Source organism: Plectropomus leopardus, chromosome 3 (genome assembly GCF_026936395.1).
Source record: "Plectropomus leopardus strain MGB_pleo_1.0 chromosome 3, ASM2693639v1, whole genome shotgun sequence".
Classification (NCBI taxonomy): Eukaryota; Metazoa; Chordata; class Actinopteri; order Perciformes; family Serranidae; genus Plectropomus; species Plectropomus leopardus.
Window position 1 is genome coordinate 38064226 of NC_142178.1, and position 20262 is coordinate 38084487.

At 36.9% G+C, this 20262-nt stretch overlaps 1 protein-coding gene across 1 annotated transcript in view; it reads left to right on the forward strand.

Moving 5' to 3' along the window:
* The window catches only part of lcor (ligand dependent nuclear receptor corepressor), a 130041-nt gene that overhangs the window by 92442 nt on the left and 17337 nt on the right, over positions 1 to 20262 (forward strand). Inside the window, exon 5 of the mRNA XM_088074981.1 lies at positions 19223 to 19696. Coding sequence (XP_087931107.1) covers positions 19223 to 19696 — 474 coding nt within the window. The remainder of the gene's footprint in view (positions 1 to 19222; positions 19697 to 20262) is intronic.

Sequence of the window (20262 nt, forward strand, 5' to 3'; positions counted from 1 at the left end):
GAATATGCGGGATATTTAATGCAGTTTTAAGCTGTTTCCATCTGTTTTTGGGACATGTCATTTTTTGACATTTTTGCCATACTATAGCCTTGCTTTTTGGGTCTTTTTTTTCGACATGTCATATTATGGTGGTTTTGGACATTTTTGCAACTTTCTATGCTACAGCGTGTCTCGGCAGGCTATTTAATGCAGTTTTAAGCTGTTTCCAGCTGTTTTTGGGACATGTCATTTTTTGACATTTTGCCATACTATAGCCTTGCTTTTTGGGTCTTTTTTTTCGACATGTCATATTATGGTGGTTTTGGACATTTTTGCAACTTTCTATGCTACAGCGTGTCTCGGCAGGCTATTTAATGCAGTTTTAAGCTGTTTCCAGCTGTTTTTGGGACATGTCATTTTTTGACATTTTTGCCATACTATAGCCTTGCTTTTGGGGTCATTTTTTCGACATGTCATATTATGGTGTTTTTGGCTGTTTTTGCAACATTCTATGCCATGGAGTGAATATACGGACTATTTAATGCAGTTTTAAGCTGTTTTCAGCTGTTTTTGGGACATGTCATTTTTTGACATTTTTGCCATACTATAGCCTTGCTTTTTGGGTCATTTTTTCGACATGTCATATTATGGTGTTTTTGGTTGTTTTTGCAACTTTCTATGCTATGGTGCGTCTCGGCATGCTATTTAATGCAGTTTCAAGCTGTTTTCGGCTGTTTTTGGGACATGTCATTTTTTGACATTTTTGCCATACTATAGCCTTGCTTTTTGGGTCATTTTTTCGACATGCCATATTATGGTGTTTTTGGCTATTTTTGCAACTTTCTATGCTATGGCACGTCTCGGCAGGCTATTTAATGCAGTTTTAAGCCGGTTTTAGCTGTTTTTGGGACATGTCATTTTTTGACATTTTTGCCATACTATAGCCTTGCTTTTTGGGTCATTTTTTCAACATGTCATATTATGGTGTTTTTGGCTGTTTTTGCAACATTCTATGCAATGGAGTGAATATGCGGGATATTTAATGCAGTTTTAAGCTGTTTCCATCTGTTTTTGGGACATGTCATTTTTTGACATTTTTGCCATACTATAGCCTTGCTTTTTGGCTCATTTTTTCGACATGCCATATTATGGTGTTTTTGGACATTTTTGCAACTTTCTATGCTACAGCGTGTCTCGGCAGGCTATTTAATGCAGTTTTAAGCTGTTTCCAGCTGTTTTTGGGACATGTCATTTTTTGACATTTTTGCCATACTATAGCCTTGCTTTTTGGGTCATTTCTTTCGACATGTCATATTATGGTGTTTTTGGACATTTTTGCAACTTTCTATGCTACAGCGTGTCTCGGCATGCTATTTAATGCAGTTTTAAGCTGTTTCCAGCTGTTTTTGGGACATGTCATTTTTTGACATTTTTGCCATACTATAGCCTTGCTTTTTGGGTCATTTTTTCGACATGCCATATTATGGTGTTTTTGGCCATTTCTGCAACTTTCTATGCTATGGCACATCTCGGCATGCTATTTAATGCAGTTTTAAGCTGTTTTCAGCTGTTTTTGGGACATGTCATTTTTTGACATTTTTGCCATACTATAGCCTTGCTTTTTGGGTCATTTTTTCGACATGTCATATTATGGTGTTTTTGGCTGTTTTTGCAACTTTCTATGCTATGGCACGTCTCAGCACACTATTTAATGTAGTTTTAATCTGTTTCTAGCTGTTTTTGGGACATGTCATTTTTTGACATTTTTGCCATACTATAGCCTTGCTTTTTGGCTCATTTTTTTCGACATGTCATATTATGGTGTTTTTGGCTGTTTTTGCAACATTCTATGCAATGGAGTGAATATGCGGGATATTTAATGCAGTTTTAAGCTGTTTCCATCTGTTTTTGGGACATGTCATTTTTTGACATTTTTGCCATACTATAGCCTTGCTTTTTGGGTCATTTTTTCGACATGTCATATTATGGTATTTTTGGACATTTTTGCAACTTTCTATGCTACGGCGTGTCTCGGCAGGCTATTTAATGCAGTTTTAAGCTGTTTTTAGCTGTTTTTGGGACATGTCATTTTTTGACATTTTTGCCATACTATAGCCTTGCTTTTTGGGTCATTTTTTCGACATGTCATATTATGGTGTTTTTGGACATTTTTGCAACTTTCTTTCATGCTATAGAACATCTCGGCATGCTATTTAATGCAGTTTTAAGCTGTTTCCAGCTGTTTTTGGGACATGTCATTTTTGACATTTTGCCATACTATAGCCTTGCTTTTAGGGTCATTTTTTCGACATGTCATATTATGGTGTTTTTGGTTGTTTTTGCAACTTTCTATGCTATGGCACGTCTCGGCATGCTATTTAATGCAGTTTTAAGCTGTTTCTTGCTGTTTTTGGGACATGTCATTTTTTGACATTTTTGCCATACTATAGCCTTGCTTTTTGGGTCATTTTTTCGACATGCCATATTATGGTGTTTTTGGCCGTTTTTGCAACATTCTATGCTATGGAGTGAATTTGCGGGCTATTTAATGCAGTTTTAAGCTGTTTCTTGCTGTTTTTGGGACAAGTCATTTTTTGACATTTTTGCCATACTATAGCCTTGCTTTTTGGGTCATTTTTTTCGACATGTCATATTATGGTGTTTTTGGCCATTTCTGCAACTTTCTATGCTACGGCACGTCTCGGCATGCTATTTAATGCAGTTTTAAGCTGTTTCTAGCTGTTTTTCGGGACATGTCATTTTTTGACATTTTTGCCATACTATAGCCTTGCTTTTTGGCTCATTTTTTCGACATGTCATATTATGGTGTTTTTGGCCATTTTTGCAACATTCTATGCTATGGAGTGAATTTGCGGGCTATTTAATGCTGTTTTAAGCTGTTTCTATCTGTTTTTGGGACATGTCATTTTTGACATTTTGCCATACTATAGCCTTGCTTTTTGGGTCATTTTTTGACATGTCATATTATGGTGTTTTTGGCCATTTTTTGCAACTTTCTATGCTATGGCACATCTCGGCATGCTATTTAATGCAGTTTTGAGGTGTTTTCTGCTGTTTTTGGGACACATCATTTTTTGACATTTTTGCCATACTATAGCCTTGCTTTTTGGTTCATTTTTTCAACATTCTATATTATGGTGTTTTTGGCCATTTTTGCAACTTTCTATGCCATGGCACATGTCTCGGCATGCTATTTAATGCAGTTTTAAGCTGTTTCCAGCTGTTTTTTGGGACATGTCATTTTTGACATTTTTGCCATACTATAGCCTTGCTTTTTGGGTCATTTTTTCGACATGCCATATTATGGTGTTTTTGGCCATTTCTGCAACTTTCTATTCTATGGTGTGTCTCGGCATGCTATTTAATGCAGTTTTAAGCTGTTTTTAGCTGTTTTTGGGACATGTCATTTTTTGACATTTTTGCCATACTATAGCCTTGCTTTTTGGGTCATTTTTTCGACATGTCATATTATGGTATTTTTGGACATTTTTGCAACTTTCTATGCTACGGCGTGTCTCGGCCGGCTATTTAATGCAGTTTTAAGCTGTTTCCAGCTGTTTTTGGGACATGTCATTTTTTGACATTTTTGCCATACTATAGCCTTGCTTTTTGGGTCATTTTTTCGACATGCCATATTATGGTGTTTTTGGACATTTTGCAACTTTCTATGCTATGGCGTGTCTCGGCAGGCTATTTAATGCAGTTTTAAGCTGTTTTCAGCTGTTTTTTGGGACATGTCATTTTTGACATTTTTGCCATACTATAGCCTTGCTTTTTGGGTCATTTTTTCGACATGTCATATTATGGTGTTTTTGGCTGTTTTGCAACTTTCTATGCTATGGAGTGAATATGCGGATATTTAATGCAGTTTTAAGCTGTTTCAGCTGTTTTTTGGGACATGTCATTTTTGACATTTTTGCCATACTATAGCCTTGCTTTTTGGTCATTTTTTCGACATGCCATATTATGGTGTTTTTGGCCATTTCTGCAACTTTCTATGCTATGGCGCGTCTCGGCATGCTATTTAATGCAGTTTTAAGCTGTTTCCAGCTGTTTTTGGGACATGTCATTTTTTGACATTTTTGCCATACTATAGCCTTGCTTTTTGGGTCATTTTTTCGACATGCCATATTATGGTGTTTTTGGCCATTTCTGCAACTTTCTATTCTATGGTGTGTCTCGGCATGCTATTTAATGCAGTTTTAAGCTGTTTCCAGCTGTTTTTGGGACATGTCATTTTTTGACATTTTTGCCATACTATAGCCTTGCTTTTTGGGTCATTTCTTTCGACATGCCATATTATGGTGTTTTTGGCTGTTTTGCAACTTTCTATGCTATGGCACATCTCGGCATGCTATTTAATGCAGTTTTAAGCTGTTTTCAGCTGTTTTGGGACATGTCATTTTTGACATTTTGCCATACTATAGCCTTGCTTTTTGGGTCATTTTTTTCGACATGTCTTATTATGGGGTTTTTGGCTGTTTTGCAACTTTCTATGCTATGGCGTCTCAGCACACTATTTAATGTAGTTTTAAGCTGTTTCCAGCTGTTTTTGGGACATGTCATTTTTTGACATTTTTGCCATACTATAGCCTTGCTTTTTGGGTCATTTTTTTCGACATGTCATATTATGGTGTTTTTGGCTGTGTTTGCAACATTCTATGCAATGGAGTGAATATGCGGGATATTTAATGCAGTTTTAAGCTGTTTCCATCTGTTTTTGGGACATGTCATTTTTTGACATTTTTGCCATACTATAGCCTTGCTTTTTGGCTCATTTTTTCGACATGTCATATTATGGTATTTTTGGACATTTTTGCAACTTTCTATGCTACGGCGCGTCTCGGCAGGCTATTTAATGCAGTTTTAAGCTGTTTTTAGCTGTTTGTGGGACATGTCATTTTTGACATTTTGCCATACTATAGCCTTGCTTTTTGGGTCATTTCTTTCGACATGTCGTATTATGGTGTTTTTGGCCATTTCTGCAACTTTCTATGCTATGGCACGTCTCGGCATGCTATTTAATGCAGTTTTAAGCTGTTTCCAGCTGTTTTTGGGACATGTCATTTTTTGACATTTTTGCCATACTATAGCCTTGCTTTTTGGGTCATTTTTTTCGACATGTCATATTATGGTGTTTTTGGTTGTTTTTGCAACTTTCTATGCTATGGCACGTCTCGGCATGGTATTTAATGCAGTTTTAAGCTGTTTTTAGCTGTTTTTGGGACATGTCATTTTTTGACATTTTTGCCATACTATAGCCTTGCTTTTTGGGTCATTTTTTCGACATGTCATATTATGGTGTTTTTGGCTGTTTTTGCAACATTCTATGCTATGGAGTGAATATGCGGGCTATTTAATGCAGTTTTAAGCTGTTTCCAGCTGTTTTTGGGACATGTCATTTTTTGACATTTTTGCCATACTATAGCCTTGCTTTTTGGGTCATTTTTTTTGACATGCCATATTATGGTGTTTTTGGCCACTTCTGCAACTTTCTATGCTATGGCACGTCTCGGCATGCTATTTAATGCAGTTTTAATCTATTTCTAGCTGGTTTTGGGACATGTCATTTTTGACATTTTGCCATACTATAGCCTTGCTTTTTGGGTCATTTTTTTTCGACATGTCATATTATGGTGTTTTGGCTGTTTTTGCAACATTCTATGCAATGGAGTGAATCTGCAGGCTATTTAATGCAGTTTTAAGCTGTTTCTTGCTTTTTTTGGGACAAGTCATTTTTTGACATTTTTGCCATACTATAGCCTTGCTTTTTGGGTCATTTTTTCGACATGTCATATTATGGTATTTTTGGACATTTTTGCAACTTTCTATGCTATGGCACATCTCGGCATGCTATTTAATGCAGTTTTAAGCTGTTTCCAGCTGTTTTTAGGACATGTCATTTTTTGACATTTTTGCCATACTATAGCCTTGCTTTTTGGGTCATTTTTTTCGACATGTCATATTATGGTGTTTTTGGTTGTTTTTGCAACTTTCTATGCTATGGCACGTCTCGGCATGCTATTTAATGCAGTTTTAAGCTGTTTCCAGCTGTTTTTGGGACATGTCATTTTTTGACATTTTTGCCATACTATAGCCTTGCTTTTTGGGTCATTTTTTTCGACATGTCATATTATGGTGTTTTGCACATTTTGCAACTTTCTATGCTACAGCGTGTCTCGGCAGGCTATTTAATGCAGTTTTAAGCTGTTTCCAGCTGTTTTTGGGACATGTCATTTTTTGACATTTTTGCCATACTATAGCCTTGCTTTTTGGGTCATTTTTTTCGACATGTCATATTATGGTGTTTTTGGCCATTTTTGCAACTTTCTATGCTACGGCGTGTCTCGGCATGCTATTTAATGCAGTTTTAAGCTGTTTCCAGCTGTTTTTGGGACATGTCATTTTTTGACATTTTTGCCATACTATAGCCTTGCTTTTTGGCTCATTTTTTCGACATGCCATATTATGGTGTTTTTGGACATTTTTGCAACTTTCTATGCTACAGCGTGTCTCGGCAGGCTATTTAATGCAGTTTTAAGCTGTTTCAGCTGTTTTTGGGACATGTCATTTTTGACATTTTGCCATACTATAGCCTTGCTTTTTGGGTCATTTTTTCGACATGCCATATTATGGTGTTTTTGGACATTTTTGCAACTTTCTATGCTACAGCGTGTCTCGGCATGCTATTTAATGCAGTTTTAAGCTGTTTTCAGCTGTTTTTGGGACATGTCATTTTTTGACATTTTTGCCATACTATAGCCCTGCATTTTGGGTCATTTTTTCGACATGTCATATTATGGTGTTTTTGGCTATTTTTGCAACATTCTATGCTATGGAGTGAATTTGCGGGCTATTTAATGCAGTTTTAAGCTGTTTCCAGCTGTTTTTGGGACATGTCATTTTTTGACATTTTTGCCATACTATAGCCTTGCTTTTTGGGTCATTTTTTTCGACATGTCATATTATGATGTTTTTGGCCACTTCTGCAACTTTCTATGCTACAGCGTGTCTCGGCATGCTATTTAATGCAGTTTTAAGCTGTTTTCAGCTGTTTTTTGGACATGTCATTTTTTGACATTTTTGCCATACTATAGCCTTGCTTTTTGGCTCATTTTTTCGACATGCCATATTATGGTGTTTTTGGCTGTTTTTGCAACATTCTACGCTATGGCACATCTCGGCATGCTATTTAATGCAGTTTTAAGCTGTTTCTATCTGTTTTTGGGACATGTCATTTTTTGACATTTTTGCCATACTATAGCCTTGCTTTTTGGGTCATTTTTTCGACATGCCATATTATGGTGTTTTTGGCTGTTTTTGCAACTTTCTATGCTATGGCACGTCTCGGCAGGCTATTTAATGCAGTTTTAAGCTGTTTCCTGCTGTTTTTGGGACAAGTCATTTTTTGACATTTTTGCCATACTATAGCCTTGCTTTTTGGGTCATTTTTTTTTGACATGTCATATTATGGTGTTTTTGGACATTTTTGCAACATTCTATGCTATGGCACGTCTCGGCATGCTATTTAATGCAGTTTTAAGCCGGTTTTAGCTGTTTTTGGGACATGTCATTTTTTGACATTTTTGCCATACTACAGCCTTGCTTTTTGGGTCATTTTTTCAACATGTCATATTATGGTGTTTTTGGCTGTTTTTGCAACATTCTATGCAATGGAGTGAATATGCGGGATATTTAATGCAGTTTTAAGCTGTTTCCATCTGTTTTTGGGACATGTCATTTTTTGACATTTTTGCCATACTATAGCCTTGCTTTTTGGCTCATTTTTTCGACATGCCATATTATGGTGTTTTTGGACATTTTTGCAACTTTCTATGCTACAGCGTGTCTCGGCAGGCTATTTAATGCAGTTTTAAGCTGTTTCCAGCTGTTTTTGGGACATGTCATTTTTTGACATTTTTGCCATACTATAGCCTTGCTTTTTGGGTCTTTTTTTTCGACATGTCATATTATGGTGGTTTTGGACATTTTTGCAACTTTCTATGCTACAGCGTGTCTCGGCAGGCTATTTAATGCAGTTTTAAGCTGTTTCCAGCTGTTTTTGGGACATGTCATTTTTTGACATTTTTGCCATACTATAGCCTTGCTTTTGGGGTCATTTTTTCGACATGTCATATTATGGTGTTTTTGGCTGTTTTTGCAACATTCTATGCCATGGAGTGAATATACGGACTATTTAATGCAGTTTTAAGCTGTTTTCAGCTGTTTTTGGGACATGTCATTTTTTGACATTTTTGCCATACTATAGCCTTGCTTTTTGGGTCATTTTTTCGACATGTCATATTATGGTGTTTTTGGTTGTTTTTGCAACTTTCTATGCTATGGCGCGTCTCGGCATGCTATTTAATGCAGTTTCAAGCTGTTTTCGGCTGTTTTTGGGACATGTCATTTTTTGACATTTTTGCCATACTATAGCCTTGCTTTTTGGGTCATTTTTTCGACATGCCATATTATGGTGTTTTTGGCTATTTTTGCAACTTTCTATGCTATGGCACGTCTCGGCAGGCTATTTAATGCAGTTTTAAGCCGGTTTTAGCTGTTTTTGGGACATGTCATTTTTTGACATTTTTGCCATACTATAGCCTTGCTTTTTGGGTCATTTTTTCGACATGTCATATTATGGTGTTTTTGGCTGTTTTTGCAACATTCTATGCAATGGAGTGAATATGCGGGATATTTAATGCAGTTTTAAGCTGTTTCCATCTGTTTTTGGGACATGTCATTTTTTGACATTTTTGCCATACTATAGCCTTGCTTTTTGGCTCATTTTTTCGACATGCCATATTATGGTGTTTTTGGACATTTTTGCAACTTTCTATGCTACAGCGTGTCTCGGCAGGCTATTTAATGCAGTTTTAAGCTGTTTCCAGCTGTTTTTGGGACATGTCATTTTTTGACATTTTTGCCATACTATAGCCTTGCTTTTTGGGTCATTTTTTTCGACATGTCATATTATGGTGGTTTTGGACATTTTTGCAACTTTCTATGCTACAGCGTGTCTCGGCAGGCTATTTAATGCAGTTTTAAGCTGTTTCCAGCTGTTTTTGGGACATGTCATTTTTTGACATTTTTGCCATACTATAGCCTTGCTTTTTGGGTCATTTTTTCGACATGCCATATTATGGTGTTTTTGGCCATTTCTGCAACTTTCTATGCTATGGCACATCTCGGCATGCTATTTAATGCAGTTTTAAGCTGTTTTCAGCTGTTTTTGGGACATGTCATTTTTTGACATTTTTGCCATACTATAGCCTTGCTTTTTGGGTCATTTTTTCGACATGTCATATTATGGTGTTTTTGGCTGTTTTTGCAACTTTCTATGCTATGGCACGTCTCGGCAGGCTATTTAATGCAGTTTTAAGCCGGTTTTAGCTGTTTTTGGGACATGTCATTTTTTGACATTTTTGCCATACTATAGCCTTGCTTTTTGGGTCATTTTTTCAACATGTCATATTATGGTGTTTTTGGCTGTTTTTGCAACATTCTATGCAATGGAGTGAATATGCGGGATATTTAATGCAGTTTTAAGCTGTTTCCAGCTGTTTTTGGGACATGTCATTTTTTGACATTTTTGCCATACTATAGCCTTGCTTTTTGGGTCTTTTTTTTCGACATGTCATATTATGGTGGTTTTGGACATTTTTGCAACTTTCTATGCTACAGCGTGTCTCGGCAGGCTATTTAATGCAGTTTTAAGCTGTTTCCAGCTGTTTTTGGGACATGTCATTTTTTGACATTTTTGCCATACTATAGCCTTGCTTTTTGGGTCATTTTTTCGACATGCCATATTATGGTGTTTTTGGCCATTTCTGCAACTTTCTATGCTATGGCACATCTCGGCATGCTATTTAATGCAGTTTTAAGCTGTTTCCAGCTGTTTTTGGGACATGTCATTTTTTGACATTTTTGCCATACTATAGCCTTGCTTTTTGGGTCATTTTTTCGACATGTCATATTATGGTGTTTTTGGCTGTTTTTGCAACTTTCTATGCTATGGCACGTCTCGGCAGGCTATTTAATGCAGTTTTAAGCCGGTTTTAGCTGTTTTTGGGACATGTCATTTTTTGACATTTTTGCCATACTATAGCCTTGCTTTTTGGGTCATTTTTTCGACATGTCATATTATGGTGTTTTTGGCTGTTTTTGCAACATTCTATGCAATGGAGTGAATATGCGGGATATTTAATGCAGTTTTAAGCTGTTTCCATCTGTTTTTGGGACATGTCATTTTTTGACATTTTTGCCATACTATAGCCTTGCTTTTTGGCTCATTTTTTCGACATGCCATATTATGGTGTTTTTGGACATTTTTGCAACTTTCTATGCTACAGCGTGTCTCGGCAGGCTATTTAATGCAGTTTTAAGCTGTTTCCAGCTGTTTTTGGGACATGTCATTTTTTGACATTTTTGCCATACTATAGCCTTGCTTTTTGGGTCATTTTTTCGACATGCCATATTATGGTGTTTTTGGACATTTTTGCAACTTTCTATGCTACAGCGTGTCTCGGCAGGCTATTTAATGCAGTTTTAAGCTGTTTCCAGCTGTTTTTGGGACATGTCATTTTTTGACATTTTTGCCATACTATAGCCTTGCTTTTTGGGTCATTTTTTCGACATGCCATATTATGGTGTTTTTGGCCATTTCTGCAACTTTCTATGCTATGGCACATCTCGGCATGCTATTTAATGCAGTTTTAAGCTGTTTCCAGCTGTTTTTGGGACATGTCATTTTTTGACATTTTTGCCATACTATAGCCTTGCTTTTTGGGTCATTTTTTCGACATGTCATACTATGGTGTTTTTGGTTGTTTTTGCAACTTTCTATGCTATGGCACGTCTCGGCATGCTATTTAATGCAGTTTTAAGCTGTTTCTTGCTGTTTTTGGGACATGTCATTTTTTGACATTTTTGCCATACTATAGCCTTGCTTTTTGGGTCATTTTTTCGACATGCCATATTATGGTGTTTTTGGCTGTTTTTGCAACATTCTATGCTATGGAGTGAATTTGCGGGCTATTTAATGCAGTTTTAAGCTGTTTCCTGCTGTTTTTGGGACAAGTCATTTTTTGACATTTTTGCCATACTATAGCCTTGCTTTTTGGGTCATTGTTTTTCGACATGCCATATTATGGTGTTTTTGGCCACTTCTGCAACATTCTATGCTATGGCACGTCTCGGCATGCTATTTAATGCAGTTTTAAGCTGTTTCTATCTGTTTTTGGGACATGTCATTTTTTGACATTTTTGCCATACTATAGCCTTGCTTTTTGGGTCATTTTTTCGACATGCCATATTATGGTGTTTTTGGCTATTTTTGCAACATTCTATGCTATGGAGTGAATTTGCGGGCTATTTAATGCAGTTTTAAGCTGTTTCTATCTGTTTTTGGGACATGTCATTTTTTGACATTTTTGCCATACTATAGCCTTGCTTTTTGGGTCATTTTTTGCAACTTTCTATGCTATGGCACATCTCGGCATGCTATTTAATGCAGTTTTAAGCTGTTTCCAGCTGTTTTTAGGACATGTCATTTTTTGACATTTTTGCCATACTATAGCCTTGCTTTTTGGCTCATTTTTTCGACATGTCATATTATGGTGTTTTTGGTTGTTTTTGCAACTTTCTATGCTATGGCACGTCTCGGCATGCTATTTAATGCAGTTTTAAGCTGTTTCCAGCTGTTTTTGGGACATGTCATTTTTTGACATTTTTGCCATACTATAGCCTTGCTTTTTGGGTCATTTTTTTCAACATGTCATATTATGGTGTTTTTGCACATTTTTGCAACTTTCTATGCTACAGCGTGTCTCGGCAGGCTATTTAATGCAGTTTTAAGCTGTTTCCAGCTGTTTTTGGGACATGTCATTTTTTGACATTTTTGCCATACTATAGCCTTGCTTTTTGGGTCTTTTTTTTTCGACATGTCATATTATGGTGTTTTTGGACATTTTTGCAACTTTCTATGCTACAGCGTGTCTCGGCAGGCTATTTAATGCAGTTTTAAGCTGTTTCCAGCTGTTTTTGGGACATGTCATTTTTTGACATTTTTGCCATACTATAGCCTTGCTTTTTGGCTCATTTTTTCGACATGCCATATTATGGTGTTTTTGGACATTTTTGCAACTTTCTATGCTACAGCGTGTCTCGGCAGGCTATTTAATGCAGTTTTAAGCTGTTTCCAGCTGTTTTTGGGACATGTCATTTTTTGACATTTTTGCCATACTATAGCCTTGCTTTTTGCGTCATTTTTTCGACATGTCATTTTATGGTGTTTTTGGACATTTCAGCAACTTTCTATGCTATGGCACATCTCCGCATGCTATATAATGCAGTTTTAAGCTGTTTTTAGCTGTTTTTGGGACATGTCATTTTTTGACATTTTTGCCATACTATAGCCTTGCTTTTTGGGTCATTTTTTCGACATGTCATATTATGGTGTTTTTGGTTGTTTTTGCAACTTTCTATGCTATGACACATCTCGGCACGCTATTTAATGGAGTTTTAAGCTGTTTTCAGCTGTTTTTGGGACATGTCATTTTTTGACATTTTTGCCATACTATAGCCCTGCATTTTGGGTCATTTTTTCGACATGTCATATTATGGTGTTTTTGGCTATTTTTGCAACATTCTATGCTATGGATTGAATTTGCGGGCTATTTAATGCAGTTTTAAGCTGTTTCCTGCTGTTTTTGGGACAAGTCATTTTTTGACATTTTTTGCCATACTATAGCCTTGCTTTTTGGGTCATTTTTTTTCGACATGTCATATTATGATGTTTTTGGCCACTTCTGCAACTTTCTATGCTACAGCGTGTCTCGGCATGCTATTTAATGCAGTTTTAAGCTGTTTTCAGCTGTTTTTTGGACATGTCATTTTTTGACATTTTTGCCATACTATAGCCTTGCTTTTTGGCTCATTTTTTCGACATGCCATATTATGGTGTTTTTGGCTGTTTTTGCAACATTCTACGCTATGGCACATCTCGGCATGCTATTTAATGCAGTTTTAAGCTGTTTCCAGCTGTTTTTGGGACATGTCATTTTTTGACATTTTTGCCATACTATAGCCTTGCTTTTTGGGTCATTTTTTTTTTTACATGCCATATTATGGTGTTTTTGGCTGTTTTTGCAACTTTCTATGCTATGGCACGTCTCGGCAGGCTATTTAATGCAGTTTTAAGCTGTTTTCAGCTGTTTTTGGGACATGTCATTTTTTGACATTTTTGCCATACTATAGCCTTGCTTTTTGGGTCATTTTTTCGACATGTCATATTATGGTGTTTTTGGCTGTTTTTGCAACATTCTATGCTATGGAGTGAATATACTGACTATTTAATGCAGTTTTAAGCTGTTTTCAGCTGTTTTTGGGACATGTCATTTTTTGACATTTTTGCCATACTATAGCCTTGCTTTTTGGGTCATTTTTTTTTCCATGCCATATTATGATGTTTTTGGCTGTTTTTGCAACATTCTATGCTATGGAGTGAATTTGCGGGCTATTTAATGCAATTTTAAGCTGTTTCCAGCTGTTTTTGGGACATGCCATTTTTTGACATTTTTGCCATACTATAGCCTTGCTTTTTGGGTCATTGTTTTTCGACATGCCATATTATGGTGTTTTTGGCACTTTTTTGCAACTTTCATTACTATAGCGTGTCTCAGCACGCCCTTTTATGAAGTTTTGATGTGTTTTCAGCTATTTTTGGGACATGTCACTTTTTGACATTTTTGCCATACTATAGCCTTGCTTTTTGGGTCATTTTGTCGACATGCCACATTATGGTGTTTTTGGCCATTTCTGCAACTTTTTATGCTATGGCGCGTCTCGGCATGCTATTTAATGCAGTTTTAAGCTGTTTCCAGCTGTTTTTGGGACATGTCATTTTTTGACATTTTTGCCATACTATAGCCTTGCTTTTTGGCTCATTTTTTTTTTTACATGCCATATTATAGTGTTTTTGGACATTTTTGCAACATTCTATGCTCTGGAGTGAATTTGCGGGCTATTTAATGCAATTTTAAGCTGTTTTAAGCTGTTTTTGGGACATGTCATTTTTTGACATTTTTGCCATACTATAGCCTTGCTTTTTGGGTCATTGTTTTCAACATGTCATATTATGGTGTTTTTGGACTTTTTTGCAACTTTCTATGCTACGGCGCGTCTCGGCAGGCTATTTAATGCAGTTTTAAGCTGTTTCCAGCTGTTTTTGGGACATGTCATTTTTTGACATTTTTGCCATACTATAGCCTTGCTTTTTGGGTCATTTTTTCGACATGTCATATTATGGTGTTTTTGGCTGTGTTTGCAACATTCTATGCTATGGAGTGAATTTGCGGGCTATTTAATGCAGTTTTAAGCTGTTTCCTGCTGTTTTTGGGACATGTCATTTTTTGACATTTTTGCCATACTATAGCCTTGCTTTTTGGGTCTTTTTTTTTCGACATGTCATATTTTGGTGTTTTTGGACATTTTTGCAACTTTCTATGCTACAGCGTGTCTCGGCAGGCTATTTAATGCAGTTTTAAGCTGTTTCCAGCTGTTTTTGGGACATGTCATTTTTTGACATTTTTGCCATACTATAGCCTTGCTTTTTGGCTCATTGTTTTTCGACATGTCATATTATGGTGTTTTTGGCTCTTTTTTGCAACTTTCATTACTATAGCGTGTCTCAGCACGCCCTTTTATGAAGTTTTGATGTGTTTTCAGCTGTTTTTGGGACATGTCACTTTTTGACATTTTTGCCATACTATAGCCTTGCTTTTTGGGTCATTTTTTCGACATGTCATTTTATGATGTTTTTGGTTGTTTTTGCAACATTCTATGCTATGGAGTGAATTTGCGGGCTATTTAATGCAGTTTTAAGCTGTTTCTTGCTTTTTTTGGGACAAGTCATTTTTTGACATTTTTGCCATACTATAGCCTTGCTTTTTGGGTCATTTTTTTTGACATGCCATATTATGGTGTTTTTGGCCATTTCTGCAACTTTCTATGCTATGGCACGTCTCGGCATGCTATTTAATGCAGTTTTAATCTGTTTCTAGCTGTTTTTGGGACATGTCATTTTTTGACATTTTTGCCATACTATAGCCTTGCTTTTTGGGTCATTTTTTCGACATGTCATATTATGGTGTTTTTGGCTGTTTTTGCAACATTCTATGCTATGGAGTGAATTTGCGGGCTATTTAATGCTGTTTTAAGCTGTTTCTTGCTCTTTTTGGGAGAAGTCATTTTTTGACATTTTTGCCATACTATAGCCTTGCTTTTTGGGTCATTGTTTTCAACATGTCATATTATGGTGTTTTTGGACTTTTTTGCAACTTTCTATGCTACGGCGCGTCTCGGCAGGCTATTTAATGCAGTTTTAATCTGTTTCTAGCTGTTTTTGGGACATGTCATTTTTTGACATTTTTGCCACACTATAGCCTTGCTTTTTGGGTCATTTTTTCGACATGTCATATTATGGTGTTTTTGGCTGTTTTTGCAACATTCTATGCTATGGAGTGAATTTGCGGGCTATTTAATGCAGTTTTAAGCTGTTTCCAGCTGTTTTTGGGACATGTCATTTTTTGACATTTTTGCCATACTATAGCCTTGCTTTTTGGGTAATTTTTTCGACATGCCATATTATGGTGTTTTTGGCTGTTTTTGCAACTTTCTATGCTATGGCACGTCTCGGCAGGCTATTTAATGCAGTTTTAAGCTGTTTTCAGCTGTTTTTGGGACATGTCATTTTTTGACATTTTTGCCATACTATAGCCTTGCTTTTTGGGTCATTTTTTCGACATGTCATATTATGGTGTTTTTGGCTGTTTTTGCAACATTCTATGCTATGGAGTGAATATACTGACTATTTAATGCAGTTTTAAGCTGTTTTCAGCTGTTTTTGGGACATGTCATTTTTTGACATATAGCCTTGCTTTTTGGGTCATTTTTTTTTTCCATGCCATATTATGGTGTTTTTGGCTCTTTTTTGCAACTTTCATTACTATAGCGTGTCTCAGCACGCCCTTTTATGAAGTTTTGATGTGTTTTCAGCTATTTTTGGGACATGTCACTTTTTGACATTTTTGCCATACTATAGCCTTGCTTTTTGGGTCATTTTGTCGACATGCCACATTATGGTGTTTTTGGCCATTTCTGCAACTTTTTATGCTATGGCGCGTCTCGGCATGCTATTTAATGCAGTTTTAAGCTTTTTCCAGCTGTTTTTGGGACATGTCACTTTTTGACATTTTTGCCATACCATAGCCTTGCTTTTTGGGTCATTTTTTCGACATGCCATATTATGGTGTTTTTGGCTGTTTTTGCAACTTTCATTGCCATAGCGTGTCTCAGCATGGCATTTAATGCATTTTTGAGCTGTTTCCATCTGTTTCTGGGACATGTCATTTTTTGACGTTTTTGCCATACTATAGCCTTGCTTTTAGGGTCATTTTTTCGACATGCAATATCATGGTGTTTTTGGCTGTTTTTGTAACTTTCTATGCTATAGCGTTTCTCTGCAGGCTATTTAATGGAGTTTGAAGCTGTTTTTAGCTCTTTTTGGGACAGGTCATTGTTGACATTTTTGCCATACTATAACCTTGATTTTTGGGTCATCTTTTCAACGTGCCATTTTATGGTGTTTTGGGCTGTTTTTGCAACATTTATGGTATGAGGTGTGTTGGCACATTATTTTATGCAGTTTTTCGACATGCTACACTATAATTTTTTTTTGGCCATTTTTTCAGCATTCCATACTATGACATGTCTTGTCATGCTATTCTATGTTGTAGTGTTTGTCACGGGGAGCATGCTGGGAAAGCAAATTTTGAAGGCATGGCTGAAGACGAGCAACAGCACCTGCTATACACTGATATTGTGGTGCCATAACCTTGCTCAATATGGAGGATTAAGTGCTATACAGAATATAAGCGATTTTTGGATTACTTCATCATAGCTTTAGGATTAGATTTTTGGGCTAATGTATTGTTTGGAGGATTTAGGTTTTGCATCTGTGGCACGCATTAAAGTACCCAAATAATGTAGCTACTGGTTGTAAAGAGATAAGTGCAGTTGACTTATCTGGGACATCGCCAGATTAATGCATTAATAACAAATGAGTGTTGTCATTGTAGCTGTTTTTCTAAATCTGCATTAACCAATGAGATGAATGAATAACGTTTGATGTGGGTTTGTGTTATCGCAGCAGGGGATAATAGGAAGCTTGGTTTAGACATCTGTATTTTCTCACATTTCTCGTATTTTCTCTTTTGGTCTCCTGGCACTTGTTGCAATTTGAAAAACCTCTTTTATTCATATCGCTCACTGTCGTGGGAGCTTGTATTTTCAAAATGAAACAGGCAAAATGCTCTGATTAATGACAACATAAAAAATGTAAACTGATTCTATTTAACGAAATACTATATAATACTATATAATGATAAAATACGATAATACATAGAATGAGACAAGATATCATAAGATATATTATCAATACAATACTTTACAGGATGCTGTGATTTGAAACAAAGCTATCTGATTTAGAAGCAAACATCTTCCAGATTACTTTTTTGTCTTCTACAGCTTGTCCAACGTTGATCAGAGTTTTCTCAATACAAAGACTGTAGTGCAGAATTTAGTGCAGTAGCTTTTAATCTGTAGCTTCAAGTTTTTGTCAATTGATTAATCAAGGGATGCTCAACTGGCTTTGATTGGGGGCCACTTTTGGATTTTAGGAAGTTTCTCAGATTTTAGGATGCTTTTGGAATTTTGAGCCATTCCTAGAATGCTAACGCATTTTTACGAGTTTCTTCAGGGATTTTAGGATGTTTTTAGGATTTGAGGAAATGTCTGAGATTTTAGGATGTTTCCAGGGTTTTCTGACATTGCCAGGATTTTGAGGCTATTTCTTGTGTTTTAAGGACACTTTTATGATTTTATGGAAATTTCTAGGATTTGAGGACATTAGGGGCTTAGCAAGGACCTCTGTTGGGGGGTGTGGAGAACCTCTACTGGCATTTTTTTGATAAACAAGCTCTATGTTTATGCTGTTTGGCACCTTATATATTCTAAAAGTACAAAAACAGTGCCTGTTGTGGATGACTCTTTTTTTAGGGGTCGACCGACAGATTATTAGTACTTAACAAGACTGATAACAGATATTTGGAACCAATATGCATTTACAATGAAAACAAAAATATTTCTGTTGAAATTTTGAATTTGAAATACGACAAACTCCAACACAAATCTTTGTTTAAATGCCTTTAGAAAATGTTTATTCAAAACTGAAACATTTAACATCATAAACAGCAAGTCCAGCGAAAATGTAAATGAAAAGAAAAATAGATCCCTGAGGAAGTAAAAGTTCCTTCCATACAGACACTTTCTCTGCATGAATTGCAGACTGCCTTCCCTGGTGTTGGTTCAGTGTAATACGAACACTTATTCATTAATTAATTTTATCAGCGATGATTAAAATAAATACTGATACAGATAATTGGCAAAATACCGGATATCGGCCCCAATAATCAGCCAGGCTGATAATCTGTCGATCGCGAGTTTTCATTATAAATTGAGTTTTATTATTGTAAACTGGCTGTAAATGGAGTATCACTGGCTTAATCTTTAAAATGTTCAGAAATGTCTGCCGACATAAAACTGAACGGAAGCAGCAAACATTAAAGTGTGAGAAACTGCAAACATTCACTATGTGGTCTGTGTCTTTTATCGATAATAATAATAATTATAAAATTACCAAAATAGTTGGTGATTAACTTTTTTAAGCGCTACTGTATGCATATCATGTATTGTTATGAAATTTAAGATGTCTGTTTGAGTCGACATATTAAAGTGAACACAGTGATTACAGAGGACATCATAGCTTAACATTATCATGCATAAATTGTTCTGTTATACAATTTCTGACTCAGTATAAGAGTGAAACATGAGAGAATTGGGAAAATTTAGGGAGAGGGTATGAGAGTCCAGACTGAAGGATGGTAGGCAATAATCTGCTGTACTCACCAATATCACGGTGCTATCGTCGTGGTGAGCAGGATTAAGGGCCCCTCCTGGGTGATTTTTGGATCATTTCTGCAGAGCATCAGGATTACATTTTCAGCATGAAATGGGATAAATAAGCTGGTGAACATGGCAGTGACGGAAATTCCTGGAGGACGGGATGCTGACATGTTTGTCCTTCTGTTTTGTTTCTCTCCAGACCTCCCAAGTTTCTCAGAACCTCACATTCCTCTAGTGGCTCGTGAGATCATGCAGCGAATGATCCGCCAGTTCGCTGCCGAATATACCTCAAAAACTACTCAGGACGACTCGCCCCTGCCCAACGGCACCATGAAGGACCAAAGCCTGCCGAGAGCGGCGTCTCTGGCCCCCGCCCCATGCTCCCCGCCTGGGCCCCTGCCCGCGCCGAGCTCCCCTCAATCGTCTGCCTCCTCCTCTCCATCCCCGACCCCGGGGCCTGGCCTCAGCCCCACCTCCGCCGCTGCTGCCGCCTCAGCACCCGCCTGCACCCAGAGCAGCAACGGTACGGGAGCCAGTAACGGTGGAGGAGGAGGTACGGCTGCTGCCTCTGCACAGAATCCCGTCCTCAGCAAGCTTCTCATGGCCGACCAGGACGGCCCGCTGGACCTCTCCGTCAAAAAGAACGAGGTCGATCCGGAGCCGAGCCAGCAGGGTGAGAGACACAACAGACACAGACATGTTTTAGTCACTTATGAGGACATTGTCTTGACATTCATACATTCTTTGGAGGCTTCAACCTGAAATATCTAACGCAACACGTCTAACTCAGCTTTAGTTAACCTTAATGCTGAAGTAATCAATAACCAATATCCTCATAGCACCAGCCTGCCCGCTATGTGACACACACACACACACACACACACACACACACACACACACACACACACACACAATAATCAGGAGCATGCAGAAGAAGTTACAGCATTACATGGGTTGCTGTTTAAGTATCAATTAGGGATGATAACAGTTATAAGCAATGATTGATTAATCAGTCGTTATATATATATATATACGTATATATGCTTGATGTTTGATTGGGTTTTTCTTTTTTTTTCTTTTTTTTTTCTTCAAATAATCAATTGTAAATTTCACTGACTAATAGATGTTGTAGTAGCCTGGTTGTATCTGAAATGGATTTTGGCTTCTGTTTGTTTTTATATATTTTTCACATGCCTGTTTTATATTTATTATTTTAAAACCATCCAATAACAGAGTTAC